This window comes from Mesocricetus auratus, unplaced genomic scaffold (assembly GCF_017639785.1).
Source record: "Mesocricetus auratus isolate SY011 unplaced genomic scaffold, BCM_Maur_2.0 Super-Scaffold_100004, whole genome shotgun sequence".
Taxonomy (NCBI): Eukaryota; Metazoa; Chordata; class Mammalia; order Rodentia; family Cricetidae; genus Mesocricetus; species Mesocricetus auratus.
Genome location: NW_024429189.1, coordinates 6,451,734 through 6,465,554, shown reverse-complemented (window position 1 = coordinate 6,465,554; position 13,821 = coordinate 6,451,734). Strand labels below are relative to the sequence as shown.

Sequence of the window (13,821 nt, the reverse complement as noted above, 5' to 3'; positions counted from 1 at the left end):
GAGAGCGAGCACACGCTGCACTGCTGGAAAGCGAGCGCAGGCTGTACTGCTGGGAGAGCACTGGAGAGCGAGCACAGGCTGTACTGCTGGGAGAGCACTGGAGAGCGAGCACAGGCTGTACTGCTGGGAGAGCACTGGAGAGTGAGCACAGGCTGCACTGCTGGGAGAGCACTGGAGAGCGAGCACAGGGAGCACAGGCTGCACTGCTGGGAGAGCACTGGAGAGCGAGCACAGGGAGCACAGGCTGCACTGCTGGAGAGCGAGTACACGCTGGCACTGCTGGAGAGCGAGCACACGCTGGCACTGCTGGGAGAGCGCTGGCTGCCAGCTCCCTGAAGAAGCTTGCTCAATCTTTAAGGGTCCCTGGCACGCATCTGGAGAACTGTCGTTTAGTCTAACAGCACTTAAGTAGAAGAACAGTTCCGAGTTACTCACCTGTTTTTTTTATCTGGCCATGCTACTGCTGCACCTCGTGGCTGACCATCAACCCGAGTTAAAGAATTCGATCTATGTCGCTGATCTGTGGTTTGTAGGAAATAAGCACATTCAATGTTAGTAGCCAACTCTGTACCACTTGAAGTTCCTTCAATGTAATAGCCGTTTCTCTGGGTAATGGATCCTAACTCAACCCACAATACCACCCAGGAGGGCAAATAACCAGAAGAGGACAACTTCCAGTAGCTCCAATACATGAAGCATGGTGCATTCAGGGCAGAATGCTTGGGACACCTGCCACTCTGTGTACTCACCAGGTTTGAAATGACATTTATACTACTAGACTATAAATTCTGAGCTGTATCAATACAAATTAAAATGTGTCCTGCTAGGACTGGACAGATGCTCTTGCAGAGGTCCTGAGTTCAATTCCCAGCAACCACATGGGGGCTCACAACCATCTGTAATGATCTGGTGAGCTTGTCTGGGAAAGCACTCACATATAAAATAAATAAATCTTTAAAAAAATAGATGGGATAGACAGATAGATACATAGATAGATACCGAAAAAATATCCTACTGTTCTTAACTAAAATGGGTACATTATATTAAGATCATTTAACTTTGAGGAATATTATTGTGCTAAACTATGTAAAGAAAATAACAAAAAGAGAAGAGAATCATGCTCTCACCAGGGATGTCCTCTGTCTGTGACACTTTTTGCTGTTTCTGCCTCAGTGGCAACAAAGGATGGGATGGACTAAATGTAGAAGCGCCTTTCCCACTAAATAAAAATAATTCAGAGAAAATAATGAGTTTAAAATAATGAGTTTATCAAACTTCAAGTTCAAGCAAAGGCAGAGGATGGCGAGATGGCTCACCAGAGAAGGGCACTGGCGGAGAAAATCTGACAGTCTAAATTCTATATCACTAGGTACCACATCGTAGAAGTAAAACCTTACTCCTACAAGTTGTCCTGACTTCCACACGGATGATATGGTATATGTGTAACCATAAATACACACACACACACACACACACACACACACACACACACACAGCATACACAGCCAACCAATCAATGTACAAGTAAAATGCAAAGGCATACAAGTAACAGAAAGTATTATAAACTTGTACCAAGCTGAGAGCAGTCAGCAGGCTTCTCTGGGGAAATATTTTCCATAAAACTGAACCAAAAGAAGAACAAAGTCAAACTGGACTGAAGAGATAGCTCAGTTGGTAAAGTGTTTGCCATGCAAACATAAGGAGGACCTGAGTTAATTACCAGCATCCACATAAAAAAAAAAAAAAAAAGGCAGAACAACATGTTATCTGTAATCCTTGCACAGGAGAGGCTTGCTAACCAGCTAGTCTAGCCAAATCGGTGAGTTCTGGGTTCAACAAGAGATCTTACTAAAAAAGGTAAGGTGGAGTGTGATCTGGCCTCAACTCACAGGTGCACACAAGCGCACAAACACAAACACAAATCGCAAAGCCACAAACAGGGAGTTACACAACTTCTAGTTGCAGCACACAACACAAAAATTCAAGCAACTACCATAAAAGGAACCAGCAAGGGGGTGGGAGTAAGAACAGTGCATGATATATACGTATGAAAATGCCAGACAGTGGTGGCACACACCTTTAATTCCAGCACTTGGGAGATGGAAGCAGTTGGATCTCTGAGTTCAAGACCAGCCTATTCTACACAACAAGTTCCAGGCCATCCAAGGCTATATAGTGAGACCCTGTCTCAAAACACACACAAAATTTTTAAAGTCCACAAAGATAATTCCGCTACATCAAACTGACTGAAAATGCTGAAGATAACCTGAGCATGGATAAGTAGGGCACTCCCACAAAGCCAAGAAAGTACACTCACACATTTAATAGGACAGTATGGAAACAGCCACAACACACCTTTTCTATTTCTTCAATCACAGCTTGAGTAAAAGATGGTGCATGGCTGTGGTCATGAGGACACTCACTCACATATGACCAATGGGTGCAGTGTGAGCACTGCTCTGTGCAGCTGCAGTAACCCAGCTGTGGGGGTCGGGACTAGCTTGCCCAACAGGAAGCACACTCACACTTCAGGGCAGCTATTTTGCTATTTCACCTTGGGGTAGAACTTGGCCGAGGGACAGTAATAAATTGTGGACAGGGATCACAGAGGCATTTAATACTCCGGGATGTAGCTACTATGGTACATGGGACAAAGTACATGGTCTTTCAGAGACAGAGGAGACACAAGGAAAAAAGGGGGACAAAAGGGGGAAATCTGCACAGAAAGGACAGAAGCCACAGGGAACCCAGAGGAGCCCAGCAGAGGCCAGGAGAAGACTTCCACCAGTTTGGCGGGGGTAAAGGTTACAAACCTACAGCCACCCACAGCACAAGGACAGTGAAAATAAAACAGAATAGAACCAGAATGTGCAGAACAGAACCAGAGCACAGCGACTGAAGCCAATAGTCTGATGAGTGAGAAAACCTTCACAGCCACTGTGCACATGTGCACATAGGACATCAATGCTCCTTTAACCAACTTCCATGCACACATACACACTGCATGTACTGGATCTGACCATAAAGATGCAGTTCAGGGACCGATGTGAGACTGCAGCAAGAATGCTCAGGTGTCCACATTAGGAGACAAGCTGTGTAGCTCTGCCCTTGAGAGGCTGTCACACCTCACCCACCATCTGTATCCATGGGCTCTGAGCCACACACACTGTTCCATTTCTGCTCCAAGGACCTGATCCTGTCAGTGGTCTCAGCCCTTAAACACTCGCAGCACCACCTGGCATGCTTCCTGGACCTCTAAACACTCTCTTCCTGGTCCAACCCTCTAGCATCCTTAGTGTCAATCTGAGAAAACTGAGGTTCTTACCAACATGCATCTAACCAGTTATTCAGCTGCATGTGCTATTCAAAATCACTCTGAATACTGTCCTGACTTTAAGTCTCAATTCACTCTCCACATCTTAAAACTATGCTTCCATTTTAAAATATTCTCTCAGCTGATCCAGACGCAGGCCTCCTCCCTCACAGCAGGCTCAAACCCCCTCCAGAAGAGCTCTCTGGTCCTCATCTCACATGCCCACCGACCTGGTTGGAGCCAATCAACCTGGATCCAGTCAGCTGAATTCTAGGTCTTAATGACTAAAATCAGTTCTCAAAAGACACTCAAGAGTTCCATTTACTGTCTCACTGTCGAATCCAGTGCTCACTGAAGCAAAATAACTAATATTGCTCATAGGTGAGCATCCTTCACTCTTAAGTTCTATCAGACTGTATTTCAGAGCAAAGTTCTACTGTTCCTCAGTCTTTTCCTCCTTAGAACACTTGTGAAGCTGTAATTCACTGTGAAGGGATAATGGTGAAATCGCCTTTCTATACTACAGTTTGATGTAGTTAAAATGTACTGATTAATTATATTACTTAAAAACTCCCATTTAGTTGCAAAGACTCCTTGCAACTAAGAGGCTTCCAGACTCCTGTCCGGAGCAGACAGGAAGACAGGCAGCTGCAGGGGCCACTCCAGTACTTTCTGCATTATCTACTTTAAGATATGATATAGTTTTGGTTTCTCAGGCTACCATGTGAAAAGGATACAGGATGGTAAACTGACCCCAAGAGCGGTATGACAGACTCACAGACACTCAGGCTCTTCCGAGTGGAGGTGGTACCGATGGCTGCCTTCAGGGAGAGGCTGAGTGGGCGGTGGCAGGTCAGCAGGGCTCATGGCAGCAGGGCTACCCAAGAAACTGCGTTTGGTTGCGTTGGAAATCGGGACAGGAGGTCGGCTGCTCTTCTGCTGTAACACTGTTTTAGCTATAAAAATAGCAATTTTACAGAAATATATCTGTCATTTATAGTTATAATATCAGCAAGAAATAGAGAACCTATAGTTTTTATAACCATGAAAACAACTCAACTTTTACTTGAAACCAAATTTCCCAAAATTGGTTTTAACAGATAAGGCCATAGGCTGACCCTCAGACTGTTACAGATACCAAATTTAAAAACACAGACTAGAACATGAACAGACAGAAAAGGCAAGCTTGGGTCTTTGGTCTTCCCCGGCACTGACAGACACCTTGGACTTTTTAGATATATGGGCTTCCTCAATCCTTTGGGCTTTCAAGAAAAAGGTTATGATTATTTAGTTGTCACTCACCATCCTTCAGCTCTTGAATATCTCGGGGCTGAACGAAATCTGGTTTGACGTTCTCAAACCACCAGAAGAGCTCAGCAATAAAAACCATAACGTTCGGCTAAAACAAAACACACAACAACCCAGGCACAGTAAGTACCTGCTCAAAGGCAGCTGGCTTTAAGTACATGTCTGATGGCGGCTTTACCTTCAGCACTAGGGGAGCGTAGAGCATATCCTCCAGGGTGAGATAGAAACACTTGTTCAGGTGTTCGTTGGCAAACTCCCTCAGAAGCCGGATGTTATATAGGCTGTCAGCCATCGACGGCACCTCCTTCAGGCAAATATCTAGTAGATACAGTCAGGGAGACTGTGTTATGATATGCATACTCTGCTCACAAGGGAGTGTGTACATACACAATTCTGAACTGAAACTCTATGTGGAAGGGGTGGTGATAAAATAGGCAAGATTAGGGGATCTCAAAAGACAGTCAATTTCACAGGTGACATTAAATATAGAAAGAAAATATGGGAATCTCCAGAATCTGCAGTTATAATCATATGAGAGTTCAAGATTGGATTCCTAAAATGAAGCCGCTAGAGTTTAGTAGTAGAGCAGCTGCCTGACATGTGCAAGGCACTGGGTTTCATCCCCAGCATGAGGGCAAGCAAAAGATGAGCGGTGGAAATCGCCTCTTAGAGATATTTGTGTTTCTAGGTCCACAAGATGGCTCAACAGGTAAAGGCATTTGCCCTACAAGTCCAACAACCTGAGTCAACCCCTAGGACTCACATAAAGGTAGAGAGAACCAATTCCACAAAGACGGCCTTTCGCCTCCACCAACACCCACATACATAAACAAGAGTCAAATAATTTTAAGGAAATGTTTGCATTTCCTACAGCAAGCAGAAACCTCTGGTGTTAATTTTATATTTGCTGGGATGTACACAAAATTACAGTTGTCAAGCAAGGTCTCTAATTCTTCAAATGAAGACACACACAGTACAAGCCTCCTCTATGAAGAGTGAGGATCTTTCCAACCTCTCAGGTAGGAAAATTCAGGAAAGCAGACCCTCCGTTGGGAAATGTGGTAGAGGCAGTAAATAAGGACCCTGAAAAGGGGCCTCCAGTGTTTGTCCAGGTGTCCTTAGTAGGAGCCAGTAAAGAGCAGTTAAAGGATCGTAAGACAAATGCATAAAGGCTTTGCCTATGAATATGTGCCACCCGAAAAAAATAAAAATAGCTGGGCGGTGGTGGTGCACACCTTTAATTCCAGCACTCAGGAGGCAGAGGCAGGTAGATCTCTGTGAGTTCAAGACCAGCCTGCTCTACAGAGTTCGTTCCAGGACAGCGAGGGCTGTTACACAGAGAAACCCCGCCTCAGAGATAGATACATAGATACATAGATATAGATATAGATATAGATATATATAGAGAGAGAGAGAAGAGAGAGAGAGAGAGAGAGAGAGAGAGAGAGAGAGAGAGAGAGAGAGAGAGAGAGAGAGAGAGAGAGAGAGAGAGAATAAATTAAAAAGGAGGGGGAAAGGCAGAGGAGTTCAGCATACTCAAGTACAAAAATAAGGGGAAAATTTTTTGCAAAGATTTCAAATGCTGTTTTCCAGTCTAGGTCAATAGTCCAAGAACAGGGTGTGTCAACATCGAGTGGGGTCATGGCACCTGGTCATGATACACTGTTTGCCACCACTCCTGCCTGTCCAGTCCTCTCTGTCCTCTAAGCTATGTGGACTCTCAACACACAGCTCTCTACTGAATGCCTCTTTTCTGTGGTTTATGTTCTGTTCCATGCTCCAAGTGACTGTCCTGGGTCAGTTCTACAGTTCCAACCAGTGTAAAGTCAAACAAAATGTAACATTTGCAGAACAAGGACCCCCTTGTTCTTATTCTTCAATATTAATGTGGCTAAAACCTGTGAAAACTTAAGCAACTTTGAGTATGATGAGAGAAGGGAATCTAACAGGTTATTAGGTGATGAGACTGTCTATCAGAGTTCCATCCATGAATCAACAAACAAATGTGCTGGCAGGGAGAAGACAAAGCTATCCCTGCAGAACGCCAACTAGGAAACAAGAAACAGAAAATGAAGTTGGAAACTCAGTGGTGAAAATCAGATGAGGGAGATGACATCCAAAAGTCTTCCCCGCAAAAGAGTCCACTAATCATGAAGCATGAATCACTTTTCTTGAGAGGTCTTGAGAAGAGGCCAGCACACATCATCTTGACCAAGATCACTATGGGCACAGACGCCAGGATGTACACTGTAGTCTGAGGCAGACACATCGTAAGGAAACACCAAACCAACCAACCAAGACACAGTAGACCAACTCAACAGCCTGAAGTACAAGAAAGGTTTCAGGGGGACTGCAAGACTGGCAAGTGAAAACACTGAGTACAGGGTGGAAGGACATCAGTAGGACAAGTGGCAAGCCTGGACAAGGCCTCAGGACTTCCTGAGCTGTGGACACACCAGCGCTGCCAGAAAACCTCTGTCCCCTAAGCTACCCCAAACATAATAAGTAGCACCCTGGAAAGGCTGCATTTAAAAACGAATCCTCGAGCCATGTGCTGCATGTTAAACTTATGCCAAATAAAATGTTACAATTTTGCCCCTGTGTTGCCTTGTCAATCTTGGTTTTAAAAAGATTGGCAATATATTTACAGAACAGATAAGAAATTAAAATCTTTAGAATACTGCCTGTCCACATCTAAGAAAGTGAAGCTTCTTCCAAGAATTACAGAAAAGTTTAGGACTTACTGGGCTATCACCAGGGTTCCTCCTCCTGACTCCTGCCCCAGCCAGCCTACAGGACAAGGTACTGTTTCTGATCATATTCTGGTCCACAGCTGTGGCAGCCTGGAGACCACAGACACTACCAGGTAAAATTACATCACTGGAGGCCAGGAAATGCACCTACTAAGCCAATTGTATAAAAGTAGATGTGAAGATTAGAGTATTGTCTTCCAATGTTGTACACAAGGTTCCAATCTGTGCTAACAGGACAAGCCAGCCTTACTGTCTTCCTGGGTTCCTTCCCAGTGTGTCAGGAGCTTCCCATCCTCCCTAGTCTTTGACACAATCTATAACCACAGAAACTGTCAATTCCTTACAAGTTTGGTAAATGTCCCAGCAAAAAGGTCCCAAAGAGCCAGCCCACAAGGATGTACCTCTTGATGTCTAAGTCCGTCTGTAGTTACGGGCCTCTACTCTCCCGTTCCTTTCTCTCCAATACAGAATTGTCTGTGTCACACAACACTGTCAACATACACAGCACAGAAATACTCTTCACATTTTTAGTTGATGTCTACTAGACCTGAATTTATGTCATTTTGTTTTCTGCATTCTTTATTTTGTCCTGTTTTACTGACTAATCAGTCTGGAAATTTATCTATTTTATTAATCTATCAAAAGGATAGCTTTTAGTTTTACAGTTTCTCTTTAAAACATTTAAAATGTTTCTACTTTATTATTTTACTACTAAATTTACCTTTTAACTTTTATTTCAACATGATACAGTATCTTTTAAACTCCAAGAAGATAATGAAGTGTTCTATGTAGCGTCTCCCCGGCAATCTGAAGTGTAGGAAGTGTAGGGGCGAGGGTTACAAGGAACCAGCTATGCTGCTTCCATGATTTGGCTGAGGGATCTTTTGCTGTCACACAGTTCCCTACTCTCTGTAACCTGCTTTGTCTTCCCACAAAGTTATTTGGGGCCTTCCTAATATGTACTCTACAGTCCTTCAACTAGACATGTCCAGTGGACTCCTGAAATTTGTCTATGCTCACCCCAGGAGCATTTACACTTCCCTTGGCTAAATCCTCTCTATTCTGTTATCTCCTCCTACACTGATCTCATGTTTCTAGTTTCTCCTTCACAACCAAGCCTTTTGTTGTTGTTGTTCTATTTTCTGGGAAATTCTTTTTTCTATTCAGTCACCTAACTCTTTAGTAAACTCTTACACTTCAGACACCAACATGCACACTTCCTCAGAGCTCTATGGAACCTAGTGTGGACATACCATATGACAGTCTTCTAGATGTCCCTTCCCAGTACTCATTCTTGACAACCAGATCCTCAGCCACTCACTGCTGTACACTGTGAACTGTAGCTGCAGTCGGGAGATTTCCTCAAGTGTCAGGGGGATCTGCACCCCTTCACTGTTAGAGAGAGACAGTAGGAAGTGGGCTTTGCTGCAGGTGACCAAAGCAAGAAGCCAGCTGATGCCAAACCTCAGTCACTGGGGGTCTTGTTCTTAAGATCAGTTTCTGCAGACAGAACTCCTTTCCTGGGTTGCATGTGGAGCAAATAAGCCTTATGGAACCCAGCAAGGAAGTAAGGCTTACTGGTACAGGTGACCAGAGAAAGCTCACACAAAAGCCTTGATTCTGCCAACCCCATGTTGAAGTCTGTCAGGCTCAGTCTACCCCAGCTGCGTTCATATACCCAATCCCAGTCCTTGGACAAGGAAGGTATTGCTGGAAGCAAAGGGGGATCCAAGCTCTCACTGTTCTTCAGTCTGACTTTTTTTTTTAATTTAACTTTATGTGCACTGAAGGTGTCAGATCCCCTGGAACTGGAGTTACAGACCGTTGTGAGCTGCCATGTGGGTGCTGGGAATTGAACCCAGGTCCTCTGGAAGAGTAGTCAGTGCTCTTAACTCCTGATCCATCTCTCCAGCCCCCAGACTGACTTTCAATGATACCCCTCGGCATGACTGCTAGCCAAAGTCCTTCCACCTTCCTGTAGCAGCTCCAGAATTCCAGCCGGTGAATTGTCTTGCTTCTCTGACTTGACCTCCTCTGTACTCCATTTTACTTCTTGGCTAGCCAGCTCATTAGAGCCTGGGGCTTACAATTCAGTTGCTCACTCTACAGTCACAAAACTTCATTTATCTTCCCTTTACTTTTCTCCGGGACTGGATCTAGCTCACTAATTCCCAAGCTCCTTGCTTTCAGACATACATACATACATACATACGTAAGGCCTTCACCTCCCTTACAGCACACTTTAGGCTACGCCCTATAGATCTAAGTAGTTGTTCACTTGTTCAATACTTAGTCCACATCTGTTTGTCCTAGACATTACTTATGTTTTTAAATAATCATTAAAATTTGTTTTACATGCATTGGTATGACAGTGTCAGATCCCCTGGAACTGGAATTACACAAGTTGTGAGTTGCCTTACGGGAACTGAACCTGGGTCCTCTGGAAGAGCAACTAGTGCTTGTAACCGCTGAACCATCTGTCCAGGCCCAATGTTATTTTAAATGCTTATGACATATGAGTGAAGACAACTAAAAGGTCCCGCCCTTGCAGCTCTTACCCACAGAGCATTTATGCACACTGTCCCTGGTCTGCGAGTATCACAGTCACCAGGAGAGTGTAGAAGGAGCTGTCTTGTTACTCATTTCTAATGTTCTCAGCTAGTGCGGACATAGGCTTTGGAATCAGGTGCACTTTCTTTTGTGGCTTTGATCAAGTTGTTCTTGTTTTGTTTTGTTTTGTTTTTTCAGACATGGTCTCAACTATGTGGCCCTGACCAGCCTTAAACTCAGAGTTTTGCCTCTGTCTGCCCCCTGAGGGCGTAGGGGGTGGAGTGGGGACAGGTAACACTAAATAAAGGTGTGCACCACCACACCTGGCCCAAGGTCAGTTTTTGCAGCTATGTGTGTATGTGGAGACCAGGGGACAACTCGCAGGAAGGGAATCAGTTCTGTTCTTCCACCCTGTGGATTCTGGAGCTGAATTCAGGTCATCAGCTTGACAGTCAAACTCTTCTACCCCCTGGCCCAGCTGTGACCATTTATTTTTATTCAGTATACCACAATATCTCGTACAATAAATGCAGCCTGCCAAGTTTGTACTCAAGTCTTCTATGGCCTTACCAAATTCCTGTTTAGGGTAGAGGTGTGGCTTGTCAGCTGCTTCTTCATGTAATTCTGTCATTTTTGTTTCCAATAGGGATGTCAGCCCCAATAGCATTTTCTATCTTAAGATCCTCAAAAGACAGGTTAAAAAGCAGGCTACAGGCCAGGCATGGTAGCACAAACCTTTAATCCCAACACTGAAGCAAACAAAGCAGGAAGATCTCTGAGTCTGAGGTTAGCCTGCTCTACATACTGAGTTCCAGGACAGCTGGGGTCATGTACAGACCTTGTCTCAAAACCAGGCAAACAAACAAAGCAGACAACTGGAGAATGAGCTGTAGAGGAAGCCAAGAGATGGCACAGTGGGCCGTGGTGCGCGTGTCTCTAATCTTGTTACTCGGGAGGCTGAGGCAGGAGAAAGCCATGCTCAAGGGCAGTCTAGAACACCCAGAGCTCCAGGCTGGCTGGAGCTACCACAATGAAAACAGAGGAAGTCCCAAAACTGAGATGAAGTGCCTACCCAACCTCTTTCTTATAGCTCCTCTTCCTTCCTTTATGTCCATCCTTTGGTAGTTTAAGCATTCTAGGCTCTCTTCCACCTGTCTTGGCCTTAGCCCTGCTGTGACATTTACATTTCCTAGGAAAACGTTGTTTCTGGACATGTTCCCACCAGCAGAGCTCTGGGGTTCCTATGGGGCCACAGAGTCACTAGCACTAGACCAGTTTTACTTCTCAGTGCTGGGGAAGAAACCTAGTACCCTTGCATGCCAGACAAGCATTAAATTACGAAGCTATATCCCCAGACTAAGCAAGTGTCTACCACTGAATTTCCCCAGAATTGCTTTTCATTTTCTTTTGTTCTGTGGATCTGGATTCCCTCTAACTCACTTCCTCTTAGTTCTCAGAGACATAGATACTTGAAAAGCCTCCTCACATTTTCCTGGGTGAGAGAAAGGGCTTTTCTGATACTCTTCCCTCTTAGTCACAGGACCAAAGCCAGCTAGATATGAGGGAGCCCATTTGTCCACTGCAGGTTTTTATCCTCCTGGAACCCAAGGCTGTCCCTGTCTTTTTTTTTTTTTTTTTAATTTTTATGTGCATTGGTGTTTTGCCGCGGGTGTCCCGTTTCCCGGAACTGGAGTTATAGACAGTTGTGAGCTGTCATATAGGTGCTAAGAAACCCGGGACCTCTGGAAGAACAGCCAGTGCTCTTAACTGCTGAGCCATCTCTCCAGCCTCTTTCCCTGTCTTTCAGGTCACCTCTATGTCTGTAAACCATGTATTATCTGCACTTCCATGCCTGGAGTAGGAATAACACCAGCATAAACTGTCCAGGGCTAAAATCTGAGACAATGTCCCAGCATATATAGGCACTGACTGGGTGCCTAGCCTTCTACCCACCCACTCCAACAAAAGGCACTTAGGACTTCAAGCCGTTGACAACTCATGCTTCCACGGCACCTTGGCAGGTGGGTCTGTGCCATACCCTTCACCACCATTCCCTTTTCCTCCCCACGGCTGCAGGTTACAAACACCTGCACAGAAGTTTTCTGGCATCAGAACAGGCCATGGCAGGAGACAAGACTGAATCTAGCATTCACTCTCATGTCTTCACAAAGTTCTACAGAGTTGTTTGGTTTTGGTTTCTGACAAGGGTTTCATTTATGCAGCCCAGGCTGATCTTGGTCCTGACATTAACCTACCAAATGCCAGGATTATAGGTGTGTGCCACCCTTTCTGGCTTAGGTTCTAGATATTTCAGTAAGGAAGGATTTTTAAATCTCACTCACTCTGAAACAGAGGTAAACTCTCTCTCTCTCTCTCTCTCACACACACACACACAATGACCTATTATCCAAATACTCTATGGGCAATTTCCACATCACATAAGATGCAAATTACGAATACGTATTTGGTCTCTTGGCATTTCTAGGGATGTGGTAGGATCCCACTGGCACAGGAACTCCATGCTAATTCCTTGGGTTTTTCTTGCATGTTAAATGCACACTTCTCCCTCTCAGGTCTGTTCAGGGGAAGAGTTCTCCACTCACCATCCAGTTTCATCTGCTCTGGGCAATAATAGTGAACCACTGCTAAGAGAGCAGCGCCATCACTGCCGTCTCTCATCAAGTCCTCCAACAACGGGAAGTAGGGTGACTGCCTAGAGGAAAGGTGTTCTCGCCGATAGCGGACCTGCAGTTGACAAAAGGAAAATGGTCTCTGCGTGTGAGATCCCTTCACCCTGTGTTACAGGCACACTGCTAGAGCAAGATTTACACCAAGCCTACAGCAACATGAAGACCAACTGTTATTGCCTGGAACAGTTCAGACTGTGTGCATGACATCCTGTGTCCAGAACAGACAAGTCAGATCCGGGGACTGGGGTCCATGGGCACACTGGATGGCAGAGATCCACTGCTAAGACCACCAGGGCCAGTCTAACTCTAAACTGACTCTGGCAGTGGGCACATGGGAAGGAGACAAAATGCACATCTATACTATCATAAGCCAATGCATTATAAACTAATGAGAAACAAGTTAAACAGTGAGCATTCCGAGTTTGAAAGACCCAAAACTACAGGCACTTTTCTAAGTATTATCAATATCAGCATTGATCATTAAGAATTACAAAATAGCATTTATTGATAGTCTGAGAAATTTCAGAAACCAGGTTAAACAAAATTTCTCACACTACTTACTACACCAGCCACCAAGAACTTCAAGTGAAACACCAGGACTAAACCCACATGGTCATCAAGCAAATGCCAGGCCAAGGCTCCTTATGTGCACACCTGAGGAAACTCCCGGTCAGCATTCTAAGCACCACAGCCCAGGCCTCTCTGCCCACAGGCAGAGAGAACTTGGCAGAGAGGAGGCTGCTCAGTGCAGAGACAATTCATTCCCCAACAGTTGCAGTGCACTGCTCTTGTCTGCTTCAGGGCCCAGGCAGGATATCCACCAGCCACATTTTCTCCAGAGGGGGCACAAAAACAACAGAAACTAAAAAGAAGAAAGCCAGCATCTGCCTAGAACAATGTTGGTTTCTGAGAGTTCTGCAGGTGAGTCCAAATCAAAAAATCATCTTGGAATGTAGACTTCAAGCTGTGCCTCCATAGATATTTGACATAACCGGTCATGATGCGCATCAGAAAGCACTTGGAACAGATCCCCTTAGATTTAGCGAAAAGGCTTGTTTTCTGTTGACTGCATGTTCCAACACACATTTTAACTTGTTTCTCGAGTCCATGACACACACTATCACAGGGAACCCGCCTCATACTGTACCACACGTGCAAAGTCCACGGGTTCCAGCATGCAGTGCATCACAGCATGCTCCAGGCCAGG

The 13,821-nt window shown here is 45.0% G+C and overlaps 1 protein-coding gene across 2 annotated transcripts in view; it reads right to left on the bottom strand.

Annotated features, from left to right (window-relative positions):
* Window positions 1-13,821, bottom strand: part of Camsap1 (calmodulin regulated spectrin associated protein 1) — a 64,457-nt gene that overhangs the window by 20,009 nt on the left and 30,627 nt on the right. For both annotated transcript variants that reach the window (XM_040745225.1, XM_040745224.1), the window contains 6 exons: window positions 12,528-12,669; window positions 4,800-4,939; window positions 4,616-4,712; window positions 4,092-4,269; window positions 1,128-1,219; window positions 436-520 (listed from right to left, as the gene is read on the bottom strand). In XM_040745225.1, coding sequence (XP_040601159.1) covers window positions 436-520; window positions 1,128-1,219; window positions 4,092-4,269; window positions 4,616-4,712; window positions 4,800-4,939; window positions 12,528-12,669 — 734 coding nt within the window. The remainder of the gene's footprint in view (window positions 1-435; window positions 521-1,127; window positions 1,220-4,091; window positions 4,270-4,615; window positions 4,713-4,799; window positions 4,940-12,527; window positions 12,670-13,821) is intronic.